General features: G+C 40.5%; 1 protein-coding gene across 5 annotated transcripts in view; it reads right to left on the bottom strand.

The window, feature by feature from the left end:
* Window positions 1–16,693: 16,693 nt before the first annotated feature.
* Window positions 16,694–18,378, bottom strand: part of AKT1 (AKT serine/threonine kinase 1) — a 75,102-nt gene continuing 73,417 nt past the window's right edge. For all 5 annotated transcript variants that reach the window (XM_027716420.2, XM_027716418.2, XM_039378968.1 and 2 more), the window contains one exon: window positions 16,694–18,310. In XM_027716420.2, coding sequence (XP_027572221.1) covers window positions 18,231–18,310 — 80 coding nt within the window. In that variant the 3' untranslated portion in view covers window positions 16,694–18,230. The remainder of the gene's footprint in view (window positions 18,311–18,378) is intronic.

Consider the following 18,378-nt stretch of genomic DNA (forward strand, 5'->3'; position numbering starts at 1 on the left):
CTAGATTATTTTGAGTTGGCTTCCTCCTTTTCCCTAGTTGTGGTATGCCTGGTGTTCCTGATGTGATACAGAATTCAGAATATTCTCTCCATATGTTGCTCACGTTAGGACACACTTTTGTGAGATCAGAATAGAAATAATTTGCTCCTTCTGTGTTTTCACATGAGAGTGAATCCATTCTGGACACAACATTTTTTTTGTGAGCTAGCTAGGAAAATCAACCAGGCCTGAAGGTTTTTCCAGATAGAGAATTTGCTGATTTCTGGTTAATTATTTTTTTAAGCTATCACAAACACTGTGATTACTGACAGCTTGAATAGTTTTAATCTTTCTATGGTAACTTTGATAGAAAAAGCAATAGTATACCAGGCTCGGAGCAGGAAAGCTTTTCTCAATAGTTAATTTTCCAGTACCCTCCTTGCAAGGTCTTTACTGGAAAGCAGCTTGTTTGTGTGAGCTGATCATCTACACTATAAACTTCATATTGTCCTGAATACCCACTCAAAAATAGCTCAGGAAGTGGTCTGAGAAATGGTCAACACTCAAGTGTATCTTTCCATAAACCAACTCATTCCTTGTTTTCCTTTCACATCACTGCAGAGACCAGTTTGCTTGGCATTGTTTGTGCTGTAGGAGTGAAGTAAAGTACTACTGGATAGCCTCTCAAAGTCGTTTTCTTTTACTGGTTTTGCTATGTTTCTTAAAAAAATGCTTTTCATCTTACACACCAACTATACATAAGACAAAACTACAGTGCTCTTTACCTCAGGAAAATGCTGACTTAAGTGGCTGATTCAGGACTGTAGGATAAAAGGAGTAGATTTAACTGAAAAAAAGAAATTCTCCTGGCACTCACAGCTAATGGTCTGTTTCTCAAATTCTTTGCCTGGAACTCCCAAAGCAAAGTCACCCACTCATGATTCCCAGTCTTCTCAACTGTGATTAGTATGTTTTGGGTGGAATAACCTTTTTTTTACCTGATCCTCTCCTTTCTGTTTGAAGAGACTTCTCCCTCATGGGGACCCTTTATTTGACAGTCTGTTGAAAGCATTCTGGGTATTTACCTGTCAGAATACTGCAGCTGCCCAAAGAACAGTAAATGCTTTAGCAAAGCATGGGTGTGGCTGTTGCTGAATAGCTGCACTTCTTAGCTGCACATCACGTGGCTTTGGATGTATCTGCCACAGTGAGGTGCAAGATGACATCCTTCCTAGCCCCAGTGTAGCACTTGGTGTAACTACACAGAGACACTTTAAAAGCATTTGTGGCTTTAGGGTATCCTGGGGGATGTCCCTTCGCTACTGGGTCAACCATCTGTGTCACCCTAGACTGGCTGATGGATCTGGTTACTTTCCCTGTTCTGCAGGCTTTGGTGCCAGTTGAAGTGGGAGAGTTTACTAGTTCTTACTCCAGTCTGGATTTTGAGCAACTGTAAAATGTATCTTGTCTTCATCTCCATAACAAAAAAAAAAAAAGGCTGAGGCGGGAGAGCTAGTAGTGAGAGAATTAGTTGGAGTGTGCAGCAGTTCCACAGCAGTATCTGTCTTTTCAAAGCCATAACAGATGAAGTCAGGATGGTGGCAGATCCTTGGTGCAGTTTCCAGAATGTTGCTCCTGTGGCAATTATTTTAAACTACAAAGCTGAGCTTTATGAATGGGAAGGATCTGTGGCTTACTGCATTTAAGTGTTAGTTTTAGGGAAGAGTTTTAAAACTTGGTTTTATTTCATTTGAAGATTTAAGCATTGAACAAAAGTGTTTTTCAGTCAAGCATATTTTTCAAACTGAAACCTTTAAATATGTCTGCCTTTTCTCATTCTCTCCTGAGGGTGAGAGACTGAAAATACTGTTTTGCTTCCAGGCTCAGGGAGAGATGAGACATGTTGTTTACAGATGATTCGTGTTTCAAAGTAGTTGATAGATATGGTTTTTTGGCTCATTTAGTCACTGCTGTATTTCATAGGAAGCTGTCCCCTGTAAACAATGACATGGATTTCATGGCTTAATGTTCTTGTTATCCTCTAGCTGCTTGAAAGATGGTTGTGCATTCAGGCAGATACCCAATGCGGCGCGGGAAGAGCTGGGAGAAGAAAGAAGCAGGAGGGCTGGAAGAAGGTTTGAGGCTGGGAGGAGCAGGGCAGGAGGAGCACAGAACAGTGTGGTCAGCTCTTGCACAGGGGTGGTGCATCGTTCAAATGAGAAATGGGTTTTAGTGGTTACCACTCACTTGTTTCTCTGCCTTCAGAAGGTGTGAAAACTGCCCTTGTCTACAAAAAACTCAAATATTATTCAAGAAAGTTCCTGCTCTAGCCCTGTAGGTCTCAGATATACAATGGGAGGTAAGGCTGGGGACTGTTTGTAAATCTTTATATTGCCTACACTAAAAAAGAAACCTGTGTGAATGGAAAAATCTTTGGGTGGGAGGTTCAAAGATTTTTCTCTTTGGCTAATTAGTTCTTACTCACAACATCAGTCTGTTGCCACCGATCATAGAGCTGTACATTGGGTACCACTAGGACAGCATAAGAGAGCAAGAGAAATTGCTTTAATAATTTAGCAGCAAATTGGGTGTAATACTGTGCTTTTTTGTTATTATCATATGTTCTTCCCCTCATACTGAGTGCAAAGTGTCAAAAATCAAAGTTTGCCTGCTGTTCCAAGGGAAGGAAATCCCCTGAGGAGCCAGCATATTGATGGGTGAAAATATCCTGCAGTAATGATTTTACAGATGGGTGAGAAACTTCTGAGGCCTGTATATCATCACTGGTGACATATGTCTCAAAGAACACAGTTTTACGTCTAAAAGGAAGTCAACTGATCTGATCAGGATAAAACAATTTCTTTTAAGCCTAATATGTGAGTAAATTCTAGAAATATGTGGTTTCAGAGATGCCAGATATTTAAGGACTATTTAAGGTGGTGACTTCAGTAGTCTCCAGCATCTACATCTTGCACTAGAACAAACCCACAACATATAAAGAAGCTCAGTGAAAAGAACAAATACACTTGAATTGTCTCCTTCAGTAGCACTTGTCCTGTTCGCATGGCAATTCTCGTATGTTTTGCAGCTCAGGTTTGCTTTTCCAGAGAAAAGTGAACCATTCCACAGATGATCCAGAAAACATGAAAAATAAAAATAAATAAATCTTAACTCACAGATCTAACCAGTGCCATTCTGTGATCGGTGTGTCTTCTGTTTAGTACAGCCAGCATCTCAGCCTCATCCCCTCCTTTTGTTTTGATGTCCTACCCATTCAGACCCTGACTTTTAACCAATTCATGGCCTTTTTTTTTTTTATTTAATTATTTCTGAGCAGGTGATAACTAGATGAAGCTCTGTGTTGTCTCAGGGCAGGGCACAAACCAAGTTTCATGGGTGTGAGTGCAAGACAATGTCTTTTTTTTCTTTATCAATATGGGTAAGACATTCATGCTTTGCCTCTGTGCTGTATTTGCTGCCATCAGCTGTGAGACACTAAGAAGTCAGCAATCTACAAATGGTTTAAATCTTCTGAATCTTTCCTTGAAGAGGTGCAACCAAGAAGTAGAAATGGAAACGGTATCATCTTTGTTGGTTTGGCCAGCACACCACTGGCCTTTGGCTGGATGGGTTAGAAAACAGCAAATGCCAGCACTGTGCAAGGAATACATATTTCTCTCTCACCATGCTCCCTACACGATGATGGCTTTGGGTTTTGACAGGACCAAAGTGGATTAAAAAATTGAATCCTAGCAAAATGTAACTGTTTTTGAATTCCCACCTCTGCTGTGGAACCGCTTACATGTGCTGCTCCTTTGTAATTTTTGGTTAGTTGTAATATTGTTTCATCACGGCAGATTCTGCAATTATAAGCTGTTAGTGTTGCCTTTCCCTTCTGTCTAGATTCCAACAGTGCTGAGTACCATTTAGTTTAGTGTGGCAGTTTATCTCCACAGTTCATTCTGTGTAAGTCAAGCTTGTCCTCTGCTCCATGTGGTGGTTTGCCATCGATTGTCAGACAGAGCTTAGATCCCAAGCCATTGTAGGAATGTGTGGGCTTGTCCAAGCAGAGGGAGGAAAACCTCGACCCACCCAAGAGCAGCACTCAGCTGATGTGCAAAACAAAATTGCTACTGCAGCACAAAGATTGTAGAGCCAAACTTTGCAGCATAATCTTGGGTGTGTCAGCTTGGCAAACGGGAAATGAGAGGGATGGTGGGAGGCTCTTCCCAGAGAGCATCCTTCTCTCAGCAGGCTTTTACAGGAGGACAGGGGAGGCTGAGAAAGCCTCGTGTACCCACACATACCCCAATATTGATTTACCTTGTGCTCTTTCATCCACTCTCATTACTAAAAGGAGGAAGGTAGCAAAGCTTTGAACATTGTTTTTAGTGAAGCAAATTGGTTAACCTATTAAAAGTAGCCGAGAGGCTTCAGAAGATGTTAATGCTTCTTTAAAAAATAAATGGGAGCTATGTCATTTAAAAACAAACACTTCTTGTGAATAGAAAATTGGAAGATAGTTATTGTAAATTACTTTCTGTTTTATATTATTAAAATTGCAATAGAGTGAAAGTGATCAGACACTATATATTGTATATTTTAATGGTTAACACAGTAATCCTTTTTCTTTTCCATAGATACTTTATTTTGACAGATATTGAAATATCATACTTTTTACAGTTTGATTGCATTTTGAACTGCTGCCATTGTAATACAAGTTTTAATATTTGCTAGTGTTGTGTATTCTGGGCTTTTGTTATTTCGTTGTTTTTTTTTCTTTTGGGAAAAAAGCTGGAATAAAAAGCCTCAGCTGGAATCAAATTATTCTAGCTTACACTTTTATTGCAAGTTTTTAGTTCTCATGGTTGTAATTTGCATTAAAACCTAGCTCTAGATGTTATGTTACTTATCTCTTGCAGAGGTTATTATTGCTTAAACATTTTGTGATTGTAGGATTTACTTCAAATTTTAGGATTTATTTAATTGTACTTTCTTGCCTTGTTTGACTCAAGTGTAATAGCTTGGTTAGATAACAGCAAATGGTCCCCTTCTCACTTTTTCTGTAAGATACAAATGTTTTTCTGTTTCCTCTTTTATTGACAAAGACAGTTGTAGGTTTTAGGGACAGATGTCCACTTAATAACCTGCACAGCAATGTCAGAATTCCCATGGTACCACCAGGTACTACCTTGATCTGTTTTACATACAATTGCTCCTAAATTTGCACTGAAGTTCTGAGAGCTGCCAGTGGCTTCTTGTCCAGAAGTACTTTCTTGTCTTGTACTTTGTTTAGGGGCTTAGGGTAAAACATAACCACTCACCCGACCTCTGTAGCAGAAGTTTCATCTTAAAGCCACAGGGTGGCAGCGCGATGTTGGTTTTGTGTCGCTGGTTACCCAAGTTCTTGGGGTTTTTCTCAAGTCCTCACAGCGTGATTGATACTGATAAAATTGGACTGCTAGTCTGGGGAGGAAGCGTGTTTTAGAATATTCCCCTCAAAAATCTGTAGGTCGAAAACAGATGTTTCCAAAACAGATTTTTTTTAAAATCCAAAATACTTTGTACCGTTCATAAAATATAGTGTGAAATTCAAAAAGGACCATTTTGCTGCCTGCAAAGACGAAAGTAAAATGTAAATCATATGCAAAAGTATAAATTGAGCACATTATTTTCTCTTTTAATTTTAAGGTATCAATATAGCAAACAAGGGTGTTTATATGCCAGACAACATGTAAGTTATGTCACTCTTCTTAAAACACCCCCCTCAAAAAAAGAAACCCAAATACCCCCATTCCACATTTGGTTGCATTAAATGAACATATCCCACTCAAGTTGCTCCTTATAAAGTTGTGAAAGAGCCCTGCCAAGAGCAGGGCTGTAAATCTGGACTTGGAAATGTACAGTGGGGCACTGAATGGCAGTGGCACCTGGGGGATGGTCCTGGTGGTGGAGAAAAGGTGAGGGTTGTGCCATTCTTTGAGCAGAACAATTTGAGGAATTACGGACTAGTCAGTCTGACCTCAGTCCACAGGAAGATTATAGTGTGAATCCTCACAAAAGCTGTGCCCAGCTCTACATTCAGGCACATGAGGGGCAAGAAAATAATTGGGAACCGTCACACAGATTTATCAAGGGCCAAGGTAACTGGCTTTGCTGATGAGATGAGCAGCACTGGATGAGAGGAGAGAAATTGGTGTCATTCACCTTGACATTAGCAAGGCTTTCAGCACAGTCCCCAAAGCACTGTTTGGGAGCTCTGTTGGAGAGGTAGGGTTTGAGCAGGTGAACTGTAAGGTGGGTACAAGCAATGCTGGACTGTCAGATACAAAGGGCTGTGACAGGCAGGGCAAAGTCAACCAGCAGCAAATTAGCATTGCTTGGGGGCTGTCACAGGAACTGGTGCTCCAGTGACCCTCCAGTGCAGAGAGACAACACTAATGAACAAGAAGCCTGGTGACTTCCAGTTCACAGATGGGTCACTTCTGTGGCCTTCAGAGTCCACCAAAAGCACAAGTATTTTATGATTTTTTGGGTGCTGCAAGGCTGTGTATTCATGTGGGGTGCATTTGGATACACTTAACAATTTATAGTACTGTTGAAACCCTTCAACACTCTTAGACCAGCTGCATTCTTCTTCTGTTCTCCTAAGCATTGATTGCTGCTGTTAGAAATGAGGAACTAGTAAAAGGCTCTGTGGTCTGAGTATGTCCACTCTTACATCCTGTTTACTCTGCTAGAACTACTGATATGATAAAACTTACTCATATCATTAAGTGTTTTGGAGTGATGTGCTGTAGAGTGCAGCACTCTGCAGAATATTGATTCCTGAGCCTAAAGAAATGATTCAATTTTCAACCAAATAGTTTACATACAAAATTTAATGCACTTTTATATATCTCATCCCATCGAGTTTCGTTTTGGGAGCTTCATTCTCCCACGCTTTCTTGCACTGAGTAATACCTCCCCAAATGAGTAATCTGATTGTTCTGATTTCTTTTTCCATGATAGCAAGATTATTTGCTGCCCCAGAATAGATTTTAAAGTATTTTTAAATCCAGTAAAAACAAACTTAGAAACCTGGGACTGTGGTCAGTCTGGATGACCAGGATAAGGAATTAACATATAGTAAAATGTAAGGCTGAAATATATATAGTCAATGTGCAAATTTTCACAGTCTCCTCCCAAAAATGTCAAAAGAAGAAAGCCAGCTCGAATACTTCTTTCATACCTGAATGGTTTAACTCCAGGTTGTTCTGGAAGTCCTCACTTCTCTGAAAGTGAGAGCACTTGGTCTCAGCTGGGTGTCGTCGCAGTATTGTTGCTCACAGAGCTGATTTGAAGATATTTGTGTATTTAGATGGGTCACAGGAGTGCAGGAGCTTTCTTATTTAGCCAGGGCATGAAGTAAAGAAGTATTATAGAAAACTGCTTCATTCCTGTGACTTTGGATCAGCACAGCTGAGCACAAGCATCTGTAAGTCCTGAAAATACCTTTTATTCCTGACCTATCCAATATTGGAGCACACTGTCTTGGTGAGACCAAGAACTAGGAGTTATTGCACATCAAGTTAGAGGGACTTTTTCACTGGTACAAGACTTCCACTTTTGTTTGCTCCTATATCCACCTGTTTGTATTTGGGATCATTGCTATAACTATCTTTCTTACATTTTGCATTGAATTTGTCCCTTCTGTGCTGATGTCACTGATAAGGACACCATGAGAGCCTGTGCACTTCTGTTCACCTCAGCACTAAGTTTTCCATTGGTGAAGTGTAGAGCTGTCCTTGCTCTCCTGAAGAGATCATCAGTGTTCATGATGCTGCCCTTTCTCTGCTGCTGCTCCTTGTAACCTACTGCAAAACAACATGGTTTGGGGTTCTTTCATCTTTTCCTTAGTGCCAGGCATTGTGGCAAGTATAGCTTAACAGGCAGGAGTCGTGGCTTCAAGCTGTACCTGAATTGTCTAATATTAATTCCACACGTGATCTCTTCTCCCCAAGTTAAATGAAAACTTCCATAATAATGAGCGCTGTCAGAAATGAGAGTGCCCTTTAAAGTTTAGTGGCATACATCACTTGGACATGAAAACTAGTTCAAACCTCAACACTTGTTCTCTGTATCTTCTCAAGAATTTCAGTTCTTGTGAGGCCTTTAACTTAGAATATTTTCTTAGTTTGCTTAACTCCAGCTACCATCTGTTGTTCGGTGACAACTCGGAGCCAAGACGGCTGATGGAGATCCGAGTTCTCCTAGATCAGCACTTGGCACCACGAGCTTTTTCACAACCCAACAAGCAGTTCTAACAGCTGCATGCATGAATCACTTAAGTTATAGTACCCTGCAGCACCCTGTAAGAATGGGTTTTGACAATCTGGTCAGATGTCACACAAGCAAAAGTGCGATGAACCGAGCTCCTTGGAAGGTGTGACATAAATTTCAGATGATTATTTTGATACACATTTTAATGTAACATGCTCTAAAGTTTCATTGCTGTTCAGAAAGTTTGGGGACTACCCTGGATTGCACGTAAGAATTTACAATTACAAAAGAAATTCAGTGGGCCGGGGTGTGTGTGTTTATTTGTTATAGCAAACTATTCTGACACATTCCCTATGGCATTTCATATTACTGAGAAACAGTTTGCTCCAGCAGTAGAGTGCTCTTCACGTGCTTTTGACTCAGTCTATATTTAAACCAGTCTCCAGCAGTATTTTATTTCAGTTGTTTTAGTCTGGTTTGCTTAGCTCTGGATGCATTCTTGATTATGATCAGTGCTTATTGCAAGATTTGCTGTCATAGAACCATAGAATAATTTCGGTTGGAAAAGACCTCTAAGATCATTGAGTCCAATAAGTCCAGTGAGTTAACCCAGCCAAGCCCACCACTAAACCACGTCCCTGAGTGCCACACAGCTTTTAAACACCTCCAGGGATGGTGAGTGACTCCACCATTCCCTGGGCAGCCTGTCCAGGTGTTCACATACTGCACTTTCACAAACACTACAGAACATCATTTCATTCAGAGTTTAGGAAGCTGTAAGAGCACTTCTTTAAGGTTTGCAAGAGGACTGTGGTGATTCCCCATGGGTTTCATAGCAGTTAGGTGAGTGCACCAACACCAAGCCCAAAGGACCAGTGTCCAGAGACCAGGATCAGCCTGGTGTTCAGTGGGCAAACTGGGCTACACAGCTGAGGATTTGTGTTATGCTCTAGTGGTGTCATTATTTTTTTAATGATAACCATTGCTTTGGCTGAGTATTTAACACGAGGCCATTGACAAAGAATTTATGGAGTCCATATGTTTGTATTTCACTTAGCTGTCCAAATAAGGGGGGGAGGGAGCAATATGGAGATTACAGTGTCTTGATTTTATTTTGAAGCTGCATCTGCAGACTAGCTGGAGCCAAGCAGGGTAACTATAGGATGGACAGTATCATCCAGGAATAGGGTGTTAAAACTTCTTGGGCAACTTCCACAGAGCTGCCTGGCAGGAATTCCCCCTCAGTTTCTCTTAGAAAATGAGATCAGTGGGTACCCAGGGGATAATGAAGGCTGGGTGCCAGAGAAGGGAAGCCTTGGTAGTTCTGCAGCAGGATGGGAAAAGAGATGATTCCAAGAGTTTAATCAGTAGTGTTGAGTTGGACTGCAAGCCTTTCACATCACTAGAAAAGTGGATAAATTGGTCTCAGGATGCTCAGGCTGCAGACTGATGCAGTGAACTTGAGGATGCTGAAGAAGGTTGGTGCTAGTTTCCCATGTTTTAAAGAGCTCTTAAAAGTTTATAAGAGTTTTAAAGAGAATATGTAAATGTTTTCCATCAGCAATTTTCGGTTAATGTCTTATCAGGTACTTTATGTTTCTAAAGAACTCTAGATAGGTTAAACTTGATAGTTCACACCACAATGTAAAGATAAGCCAGATACTGGGCAGACAAAGTTCTGTTTTGTTTTCCCTGGGTTTTTTACATTTATCAGCTGGAAATCCACACAAATTTAGGGATGCCTTAGAACAGAAATGTCTGCCAGACAGTAAGGGATGACCAGATTTTTTTTTCTAAATCTACAAAAGGAGTAAGAGTGTGCGATAAAGGCACTGAGTCATTACCTCCTCCTCTTACCTGCAGCAGAATTGATATTAAAAATATCAGTAGGAATAGGAAATCACTTTAAAATTCAATGGAGACTTGCTCTTTTCTTTGGTTAGGCCAGTATTTCATGCCAAAATATACCAGACAAGAGTCCACATGAAACTTGAGGACATGGGTCTGTATAGACAATGTAAAGTGCTCCTATGGATTTGGGTCAGATGAAGTCTCCACAGTGACCCAAGGAGCATCCAGAAAGAGGAAAATACTTATTTAAAGACATATTCTGTCAGTTGATAACACACCCTCTAGAAGGGACTGCAGAAGATAAGAAACAGGCTAAGGTACAAAAAAAAAATGAAAGCAAGGGAGAAGAGGAGGAAGGAATCCACTGTTTCTTGTCTGCTGGGAAGAGACAGGGGAAGGAGGACAATGTCATAAGGCAAAAAGCAAATAAAGAGAATTGGAATTCTGGCAAAACTGACTGAAAAAAAGGGCAGGGGAAGTGCAGCAATAGTGCAGCCTGGTCTCTGCAGGTACCACCCAGCAATCTGCATCCAACCTCCGTGCAGCAGGGAAGTGAAAGCCCACCTCCATGTGCCAGCTTTTTTCCTGCTCCCAGGAGAGGAGATCTGCTCAGCAGAAGACAGATGGCATTACCATTGCCTGTGCTCCTGTGGGGGCTTTTTCCAGATGGGGAGTTGGAAGCTTCTTTGTGCTGCTACAGCCTTCCTCTCCAGCAGCCCTCGAGTGCTCGGGGCTCCACCAGCCTGTGCACCCGGATCAGATGCTGCTCAGACATGTGCAGCTCAGCACTGAGAAGATTTCAGCTGAACCTGTTAGGAAAATAGAAGTATTTATATCGAGGGTTTTCTTCCTCTTTGAGAAGTGTCCTTGTTGACTTTTTCTTTCTTGTAACACGCACCTGTGTTTTCTCATTATTGAGAGACTGCTGATAAAACCCGAGTTACTATCAGTGACCTGAAAAGAAAGGTGACGTGATTGTTTTGCAGAGGAACCCCAGACAACCCTGTGTCACACACTGACTTCACCAGCCAGTATTGGTGCTTTCCTGCATTGCTGGGATGCCTCTCCTACCTCAAACAAGGCACGGGTGTGACAAGTTTCTCAAAATTACCTGAAGAACCACTGGACAGTCCAGGAAGCATCACCCTCATTGCAACTCAGTGAGCTGCTTACTGGAATTTAAAAAAAAATAATAATCATTTTAAACACTAAGCAGCAACCTTTGATCTCTACTTCCTTCACGCCAAACAAATCAGCACAGAAAGTAAAACTTTGGAAAGGTAACATGATTACAAGTTTTACAAACAAGTAAAGGGAAATACTACGTTTAATCCCCTTATCTTAGTTACACATTAAATTTATGACCTCACCTGCGTAAATAAGTACATTTTGTTCTGCTTTCTTCCACTTCCCTTCCCTGCAACTTTCCACTCTGCAGTTGCTCCAAGTGACCCTGTTCTCTCCACTTTGTTTTTACTAAGCTTCATTTTATACTCATTATTGGAGGTATTCCTGTCTTCCTGTTTAGTTTCATTTCTCCCAATAATATCAGAATAAGGAACAATTGCAGCAGCTAAACAAACCATATGGAAAACTTACTATATGCTGCAACCATCTTAATAGTATAATTCCATTTTTCATTACTGAAGTTCAACGAAGGGCTCATATTTTGATCTTTCTGCACATCCATAAACCCTTTAAAAGTCACTGGAACAATTTATCAAATGTGTGAGAAAAGTCCATTAGCTATTAAAAAAAAAAAATCACTCAAATGCTGTATCGTCTCCAGGCCTGTGTGTGGGAGAAGGTGTTGTTATTGTTCTCCAAAGTCAGAGCTGCACCTCAATGAGAGCTGCACCTCATTGAATTAAAATGAAAAGCCAGTTTCAGGGTAAGGAGCCTCTAAAGCACCCCTTGCCCTCACAGCCAAGCCAGGGCTCCTGACTGAGGCCTGATGACATGTGCTGAGCTGCTGGATTCACTTCCATCAGGAGAACCAAGTCAAACTGGCATTTTCTGCAGCAGTTGGCAAACTGGAAACATATGCCAATCCACAGGGTGCAGCTGTGCAGCTCCAGGTGTCAGCCACCTTTGGGGAGCTGGCAGCTCCTGCCTGCATGAGGAACAATTTCTGAGCAACCTGCATCAGACAGGTGTAAAGGACAGTATAGGAACTTGTTTCAGGCGTGGCACTGTGGAAAGGAAAACCTGTGACCACCAACACCAAGCAGAGATGGAAGTGCCTGGTGGTGCTGGTGTTACTGCAGCCTCCCAAAAACAGCCCAGGAATCCTGTCAGAGTGCAAGTCCTAATGCAGAGCAGACATCATCCTTCTCCCAGAAGAGTAAATATCACTCAGGGTTTTCTCCCCTTGCCATGCCAGAAGGAAGCCCAGAGTATCCAGCCTGCCTTCACCCACACAACCATTGAATCATGGAAAGGTTTGGGGTGGAATGGACCTTAAAGATCATCTGGTTCATCTCATGGAATGTAAGGGCAAGTGCCTGGTGTTCCTGCTTTAGAGGAATGCACTGACATCCTCCAGTTCAGTAAGTGACAATATGCCAGAATACAAAGTACTCTTCATATCCCTGAGGAAATTACTTACAAAACTATAATGCAATAAAATGTGGATGAATTTAACAAAAGATATGCGCTTTGCTTAAAACAGTAAGTGCAGCAAACTTGGGATGACCAGGGCCAGTGACATCAAAGAAAATGACACAAATGGGGAATTTGTACTATTGGAACCATCTCAAAGCAAGGCTGGTGTCAAGTCACACAGACTGTATGAAAACAGTAGGCAGGTCGTATCAGGTTGGAAGTATAAATCTATACCAGAGAAGATAGAAAAAAATCCACAAAGACCCTCCTTCACTAAAGCACATGCTCTCAAATCATTAGAGAGACTAAATCATTAAAGAGACTCACAGACTAGTTGTGGTTTGCAGGGATTTCTGGAGATGGTCCAGCCCCATGCCCCTGTTCCAAGCATGGTCACAAGACCTCAATTTGAACCCCATTTTTTTGAACACTGAACCCCAAAGGAGTTCAATTTGTTCCAACTGCTGCACTTCAACACAATGAAGGAAGAACAGTATTACTGATTTTGCCTTTCTCCAAAACTGTATGTTTAAGCATGGCTTTCATGCTCACTTGAATCCAATTTCAATGAATTCCCAGGCACTCTGCTTAAGATCACAGTCACTATTTTTTGTTCTGATACAGGTTTTCTCAGCTTTCTGGCTGAGAGCATCAGTACTGTGAGGACACAACAGTGTAAAGAAATAGATGTGGCAGAGTTTACAAATAACTAAAGATCACAACAATTGGGGTAAGGTCTAAGGTCTGTTTCTCCTCTCTGAAGAATTTTCACTCTTGTATCAAAATAGTTATACCATTTTCTGCGGGGTGAATATTATGTATTATTTTAACAATATGCAGAATTTGGGAGACCTTCAGAATCCAGAAATACAGCAACTGCTGTGTTGCCATTTATCTGCTTGAAACAAACTCAAAGCCCTGATGAAGATGCAACATACAAGCAGTTAAAGTAATCTGACAGCAGACATGAAGAAGCAGTGTGGAAAAATTCCTAGAAGTGGCCTCTTAGACCAGGGTTACATTTAACACAGGAAGAAATTCAGAAAGCCTGTCTCTAGAGAACAGGTAGTGAGCACTAACAGGCAAAAAACTGAAGCAGCACTTCAGTGAAGGAGGAACAGAACTGAGCTACGAGCACACCGAAAAACCACAGAGGGAAGTTAAGTTTTTACAGATGAAGTCCTTGATTTGATCCTTAAAAAAGAACCCACCATGCTCACAAAACCAGGATGGCGACCCAGCAGTTATAAAAATTAAAATTAAAAAAAAAAAAAGGGTCAAGCAGGAGCTACTGTAACAAAATGGGTTTGTTTAAAATGGTTTCAGACACAGAGCAACTACTCATCACCTGATTAGAATGCAACATATGCTCCACCAGACAGCTACCACACGTCTGCACGCTCAGCTGCAGTGGGGATAATAAGCTCCTGTTTGCTATAGGCACTGTGTGTTCTTTGCATTTTACTCCTCGTGGCAATTAACCTCCCTGTTATTAAAAAAATTGCACTGGAAGTGGAAGACAAACACACTCATTTGCAACACTGAAGAAACAAGATCCTTTTACATTCGCCTGTTTCTCCAAATGTGTTTTTACCTCTGAAGCTCTTCTAGATATATTGAAATAAATCAATCCTTCTAATTTATTTCCCCAAGATTTCTCAGGCAGAAGATCCATACGACTCTCACAGGCACTTTCTGGGTGTGGGCTCTTCTTCTGCAACTCTGTCTCCTTGGAGTTTGCACTCTCATTGTAGGTCGTGACCTCTAATCTGGGACCACCATCCTAAATCCTGCTACTGGAGATAAAAATCTTGTTTTGGCATGTGCTCTCTAAAAGCAAAGGGTATTTTCTCTGACAAAGATTTAAAGCTACCCACAAACACTCACAAGTACAAGAATACAGTGCTCTTGCACTGAGCATTTCAATGCACATACACAATCCAAAGTAGCAGACAAGAAAATTCACCACCAGTTATGGCAAAGATCATCCAATTCAAACTATCAAGGCAAGTTTTTGCCCTCAAAACTCCAAAACCTACCATAATTTATTTCTCAGGTGGAAAACTGGGAGCAAATTCAAACAGCAGCCAAGGTACTTGAGGCCTGCATGAGAGCAGTGCAGCAGCTGGAGAGCAGGTGGAGTTCACCTGCTGGAGGGGTGATGGTGCAGAAAGAAAAATGAAGAAAAAGCAACTTATTTTACTGGGGGGCTGAGAGGTCACAGTTTGTGCAGAGTTGGGAATACTATAAACCACGGTTATCTTCACCCAGTTTAAAGGGAGAACAGCCTGCCATATCCTAATGGGATTGTACTGGATGTTTTAGTTACACAAGGGAATATAAAATGGAATTTGCAGAATTACCTGGCTTCTGCCCATACCTCTTAACCCCAAACAGCACACAGGGCTGTGCATCTGTTTCAAACACTGCTCAGCTGACCTCAACTCCTGACTGCACTCAGAGGCATACACAGAACTAACTGCAAGTTACTCACTTGCTCTTGCCAAGGTTTTTTTTTTCCCTATTTTTCTCCCAACCCGAGTTTACAACCAAGTTCCTGGGCTGTAACATACGTATACTACCAGTGTTCAGAACCTGGGATGCACCATCTTTGCTGCAATGTGTAACACCAGAGCAAGATGACATTTTACAATGCCAGAAGGAAGAATGAGGAGGTTTTGGCTGTGAAGAAAGTTCGAAAAGTTTTGGGTTTTCAAATAAAAGAGTTAAAGAAACGTGCAAGATTTAAGAAGTCTCTGCATATATGGTACAAAAGGAACCTGAGGTGAATGACATTCAGGTCACAGGTTTCTGTGATAGGATTTTCTGTGCTAAATCAAAAAGGACACATTTTATGTTTGCAGATAGACAACTGATACACCTGTAATCATTCAATTATGGACAACAGGTAAGGTGTTTTAAATAATCACTGGCAAAATGAGGGAAAATATCCAGAAGACCTGGCATTCAGGTGTGGCCCCCACAGTTCTTGGTTGCCAACAATACTAAGGTTCACAGAGATTTTTGGCAGCTTGGTTTCTTTATGTTATGTTTTATATAAGGGAACTAAAACAATTAGCAACAACTGGCAGAAAAATACTGTTCTGAGACATAATCATCCTCAGCAGAACAACCCGTTCCACATCTGCTCCTGCATTTGAAAGACCAGATTTTCCTGGGGCAGATTACAGTAACCTTTGCTCACTCGTGTTGCCTATATTTGGATGCATGAAGTGTGTTAGTTCAGAACTTGTCAGTACTTGTAGACTTGCAGAAGAGTTCCTTGGACTTCGTCCCTGGGCTGGCTGGAGACTCGGGTGAAGGCTTGGAAGCAAAGGAAGGAGAGCAGTTACAAGATCAGACCAGCAGAATAAGACAGGCTGTCCAGTCTCTAGAGAGACACAGATCCCTTCTTTCCCCTTCCCTTCTTGCATAAAACATGCTGTAAATTGCACCAGGAATTACAGCTTATTCCTTGAACCAAAACATGTGTTGGATATTTAATGGCTTACTACAGTCGCAGCTTCTGTGCTGAGTTTGAGGTACATTGCAGTTGTTAGTGCATGTTCTTGTACTGTTCTCTGTATTCTCGTTTGAAAATGGACATTCCAGCCTCCTATAACCACCTCCTGTGATTAACGTTAGTCCTGAGAGAGGAAACATAGTTTTATAGACTGTACAGTGGCCTGAGTGATGGAACAGAAACATCTTTGCAGATCAGGACCTCAGTAACACATTCTCACTGGCATCAGGAAGGCAGCAAAACGAGGCCTGTCCTCATTCACCTCAAGACAAACTTTCTGGCACAGGGTGCATTTCTTTGAACAAACATTTTCCAAAATTATCTTTGCATAATGATCAACACAGAGATGAAACAACTGAGGAGGGACAGAACAGCCTGAATCCCTCAGAGATACACACAAACTTGAGAAACTGGAGCAGTTGTTGCATCCCTACAAATTCAGAAGGCTCCTACCACAAGAAATAAGAACCTAACTCGTTAAAGCAATTTTATTTAAGTATTTGGAGGGAAATTTTCATATCATGAGTAAAAATACTAGAGTTGAATGTTGTTAAAAAAAAAAGTCAAGATGATGGGCTCTCTGTGCAAGCACAGCAGTTTCTGATGGAAAGGAGAAGCGAGGGTTTTCATAACATACTCCCTTTCAAATAAAAAAATTAAATGCTAGTTAACTGGAGTACATGTCATCATTTTTTATACAGTCAAGAGAATGAAAAAAAACAAAAAAAAGCGCAATTTAAAGAACGCAACCTACAATGGAATAAATTCATTCGCAGCAGAGACAGAATAAGACTGCTTTTATGAAAATTACAAAGAAACATGATACAACAAAAATAGGGTGAGGGGAATTTTCCACTAAGATTAAAAATGAAAAACAAAATAAAAGTTCACTTTTTGAACACCATTATTATTCAAACACATATGAAGTTTCAACCTATTTTTTTTTTTTACATGGGAAAACACTGTTAAAGTGAATCTTCAAGAGTGAGAAGGCACCATGAACTGTTGGTTGATACCTTTAATGCACACTCAAGAAAGAAGAAATGATCTGGCATGATGCAAAAAATCATTAAGTGTTTATATATATTCATATATCTTTTCATAAAAAAAAAAAAAAAGCGGCAACAAGTCATTACTTCAGTGCCAAAATGTACTTGTGTCTGGCTGATTCGCTCATTAAGATGATTTCTCACTTAGACCTGTGTGGTATTTCTGTACAGTGGTGGAAGTGGGTGATTTTTCATTGTTGCATTTCATATTAGATTGGTAAATCAAGCATTTTCTAGGTTCTGAGAAGCCAATCCTATGAAGTATTCCTAAGCTCTATGCAAATGGAATAATTAAATGCACTGTCTAGAATGGAATACTCATCTGTACGATGTGGCAATCCCACTGGATTCAGTTTGATATGTAATGTCTTGTAGCAGATGTTATAACAAAAATAACTTTTGCTTTTTGATTTACCTCACTGAGGCCATTAATGCTGTTCCTATAGTTGGTTTTCTGGAGTTAGATGATGCTTCACTGCTGTCCAAAATGAGTTTGAACCTTGACTCTCCAGAGTTTGTTCACTTTGTTGCTTATATTATTGCACTAGCTACTAAAGTCTTATATCTTCCTATATAAATCTAATTGTTCAGAGTGCAGATTCTATATTTAGATAATGAACTGTATGAAATAAATAAAATAAGGGGATTTTCTGGTCAGAGTTGCTGATATGTTGAATACCTTAATTATTTCTAAAGTAAACAGTTTTGGTGTATGTTCTTAAAAACCTATGGTCATTCAGCATAAAAGCCTTGACGTAATACTTAAAAGAATGGATTCGTTTTCCTTCTCAAAAATGCATCAAAGAATTGTTTTAAATACAGAATCTGTGAGGCTTCCTACAAAGTCATCTAAATCGTAATACAAACACAGTTTGTAATTCAGATAATATAGAAAGTTCTCTAGTGTCCATTGAAGTAAGGTCCCCAAAATGCAGTCTGTTTTGTTTCTGAATGGCAAAACATTAAGCGGTTCCACTGGCTGAGTAGGAGAACTGAGGAAAATGAGGTCTTCTCTCGTTATCTACACAATCCATGCTGTCATCTGAAAGAGGAAAACGACATTAGACAATATTTTCTACCTTTTTGATTTTAAGTAAACAAACAGTAAGA

This window comes from Pipra filicauda, unplaced genomic scaffold (genome assembly GCF_003945595.2).
Source record: "Pipra filicauda isolate LSUMZ 115617 unplaced genomic scaffold, ASM394559v2 scaffold151_size3305965_pilon, whole genome shotgun sequence".
In the NCBI taxonomy this organism is placed as follows: Eukaryota; Metazoa; Chordata; class Aves; order Passeriformes; family Pipridae; genus Pipra; species Pipra filicauda.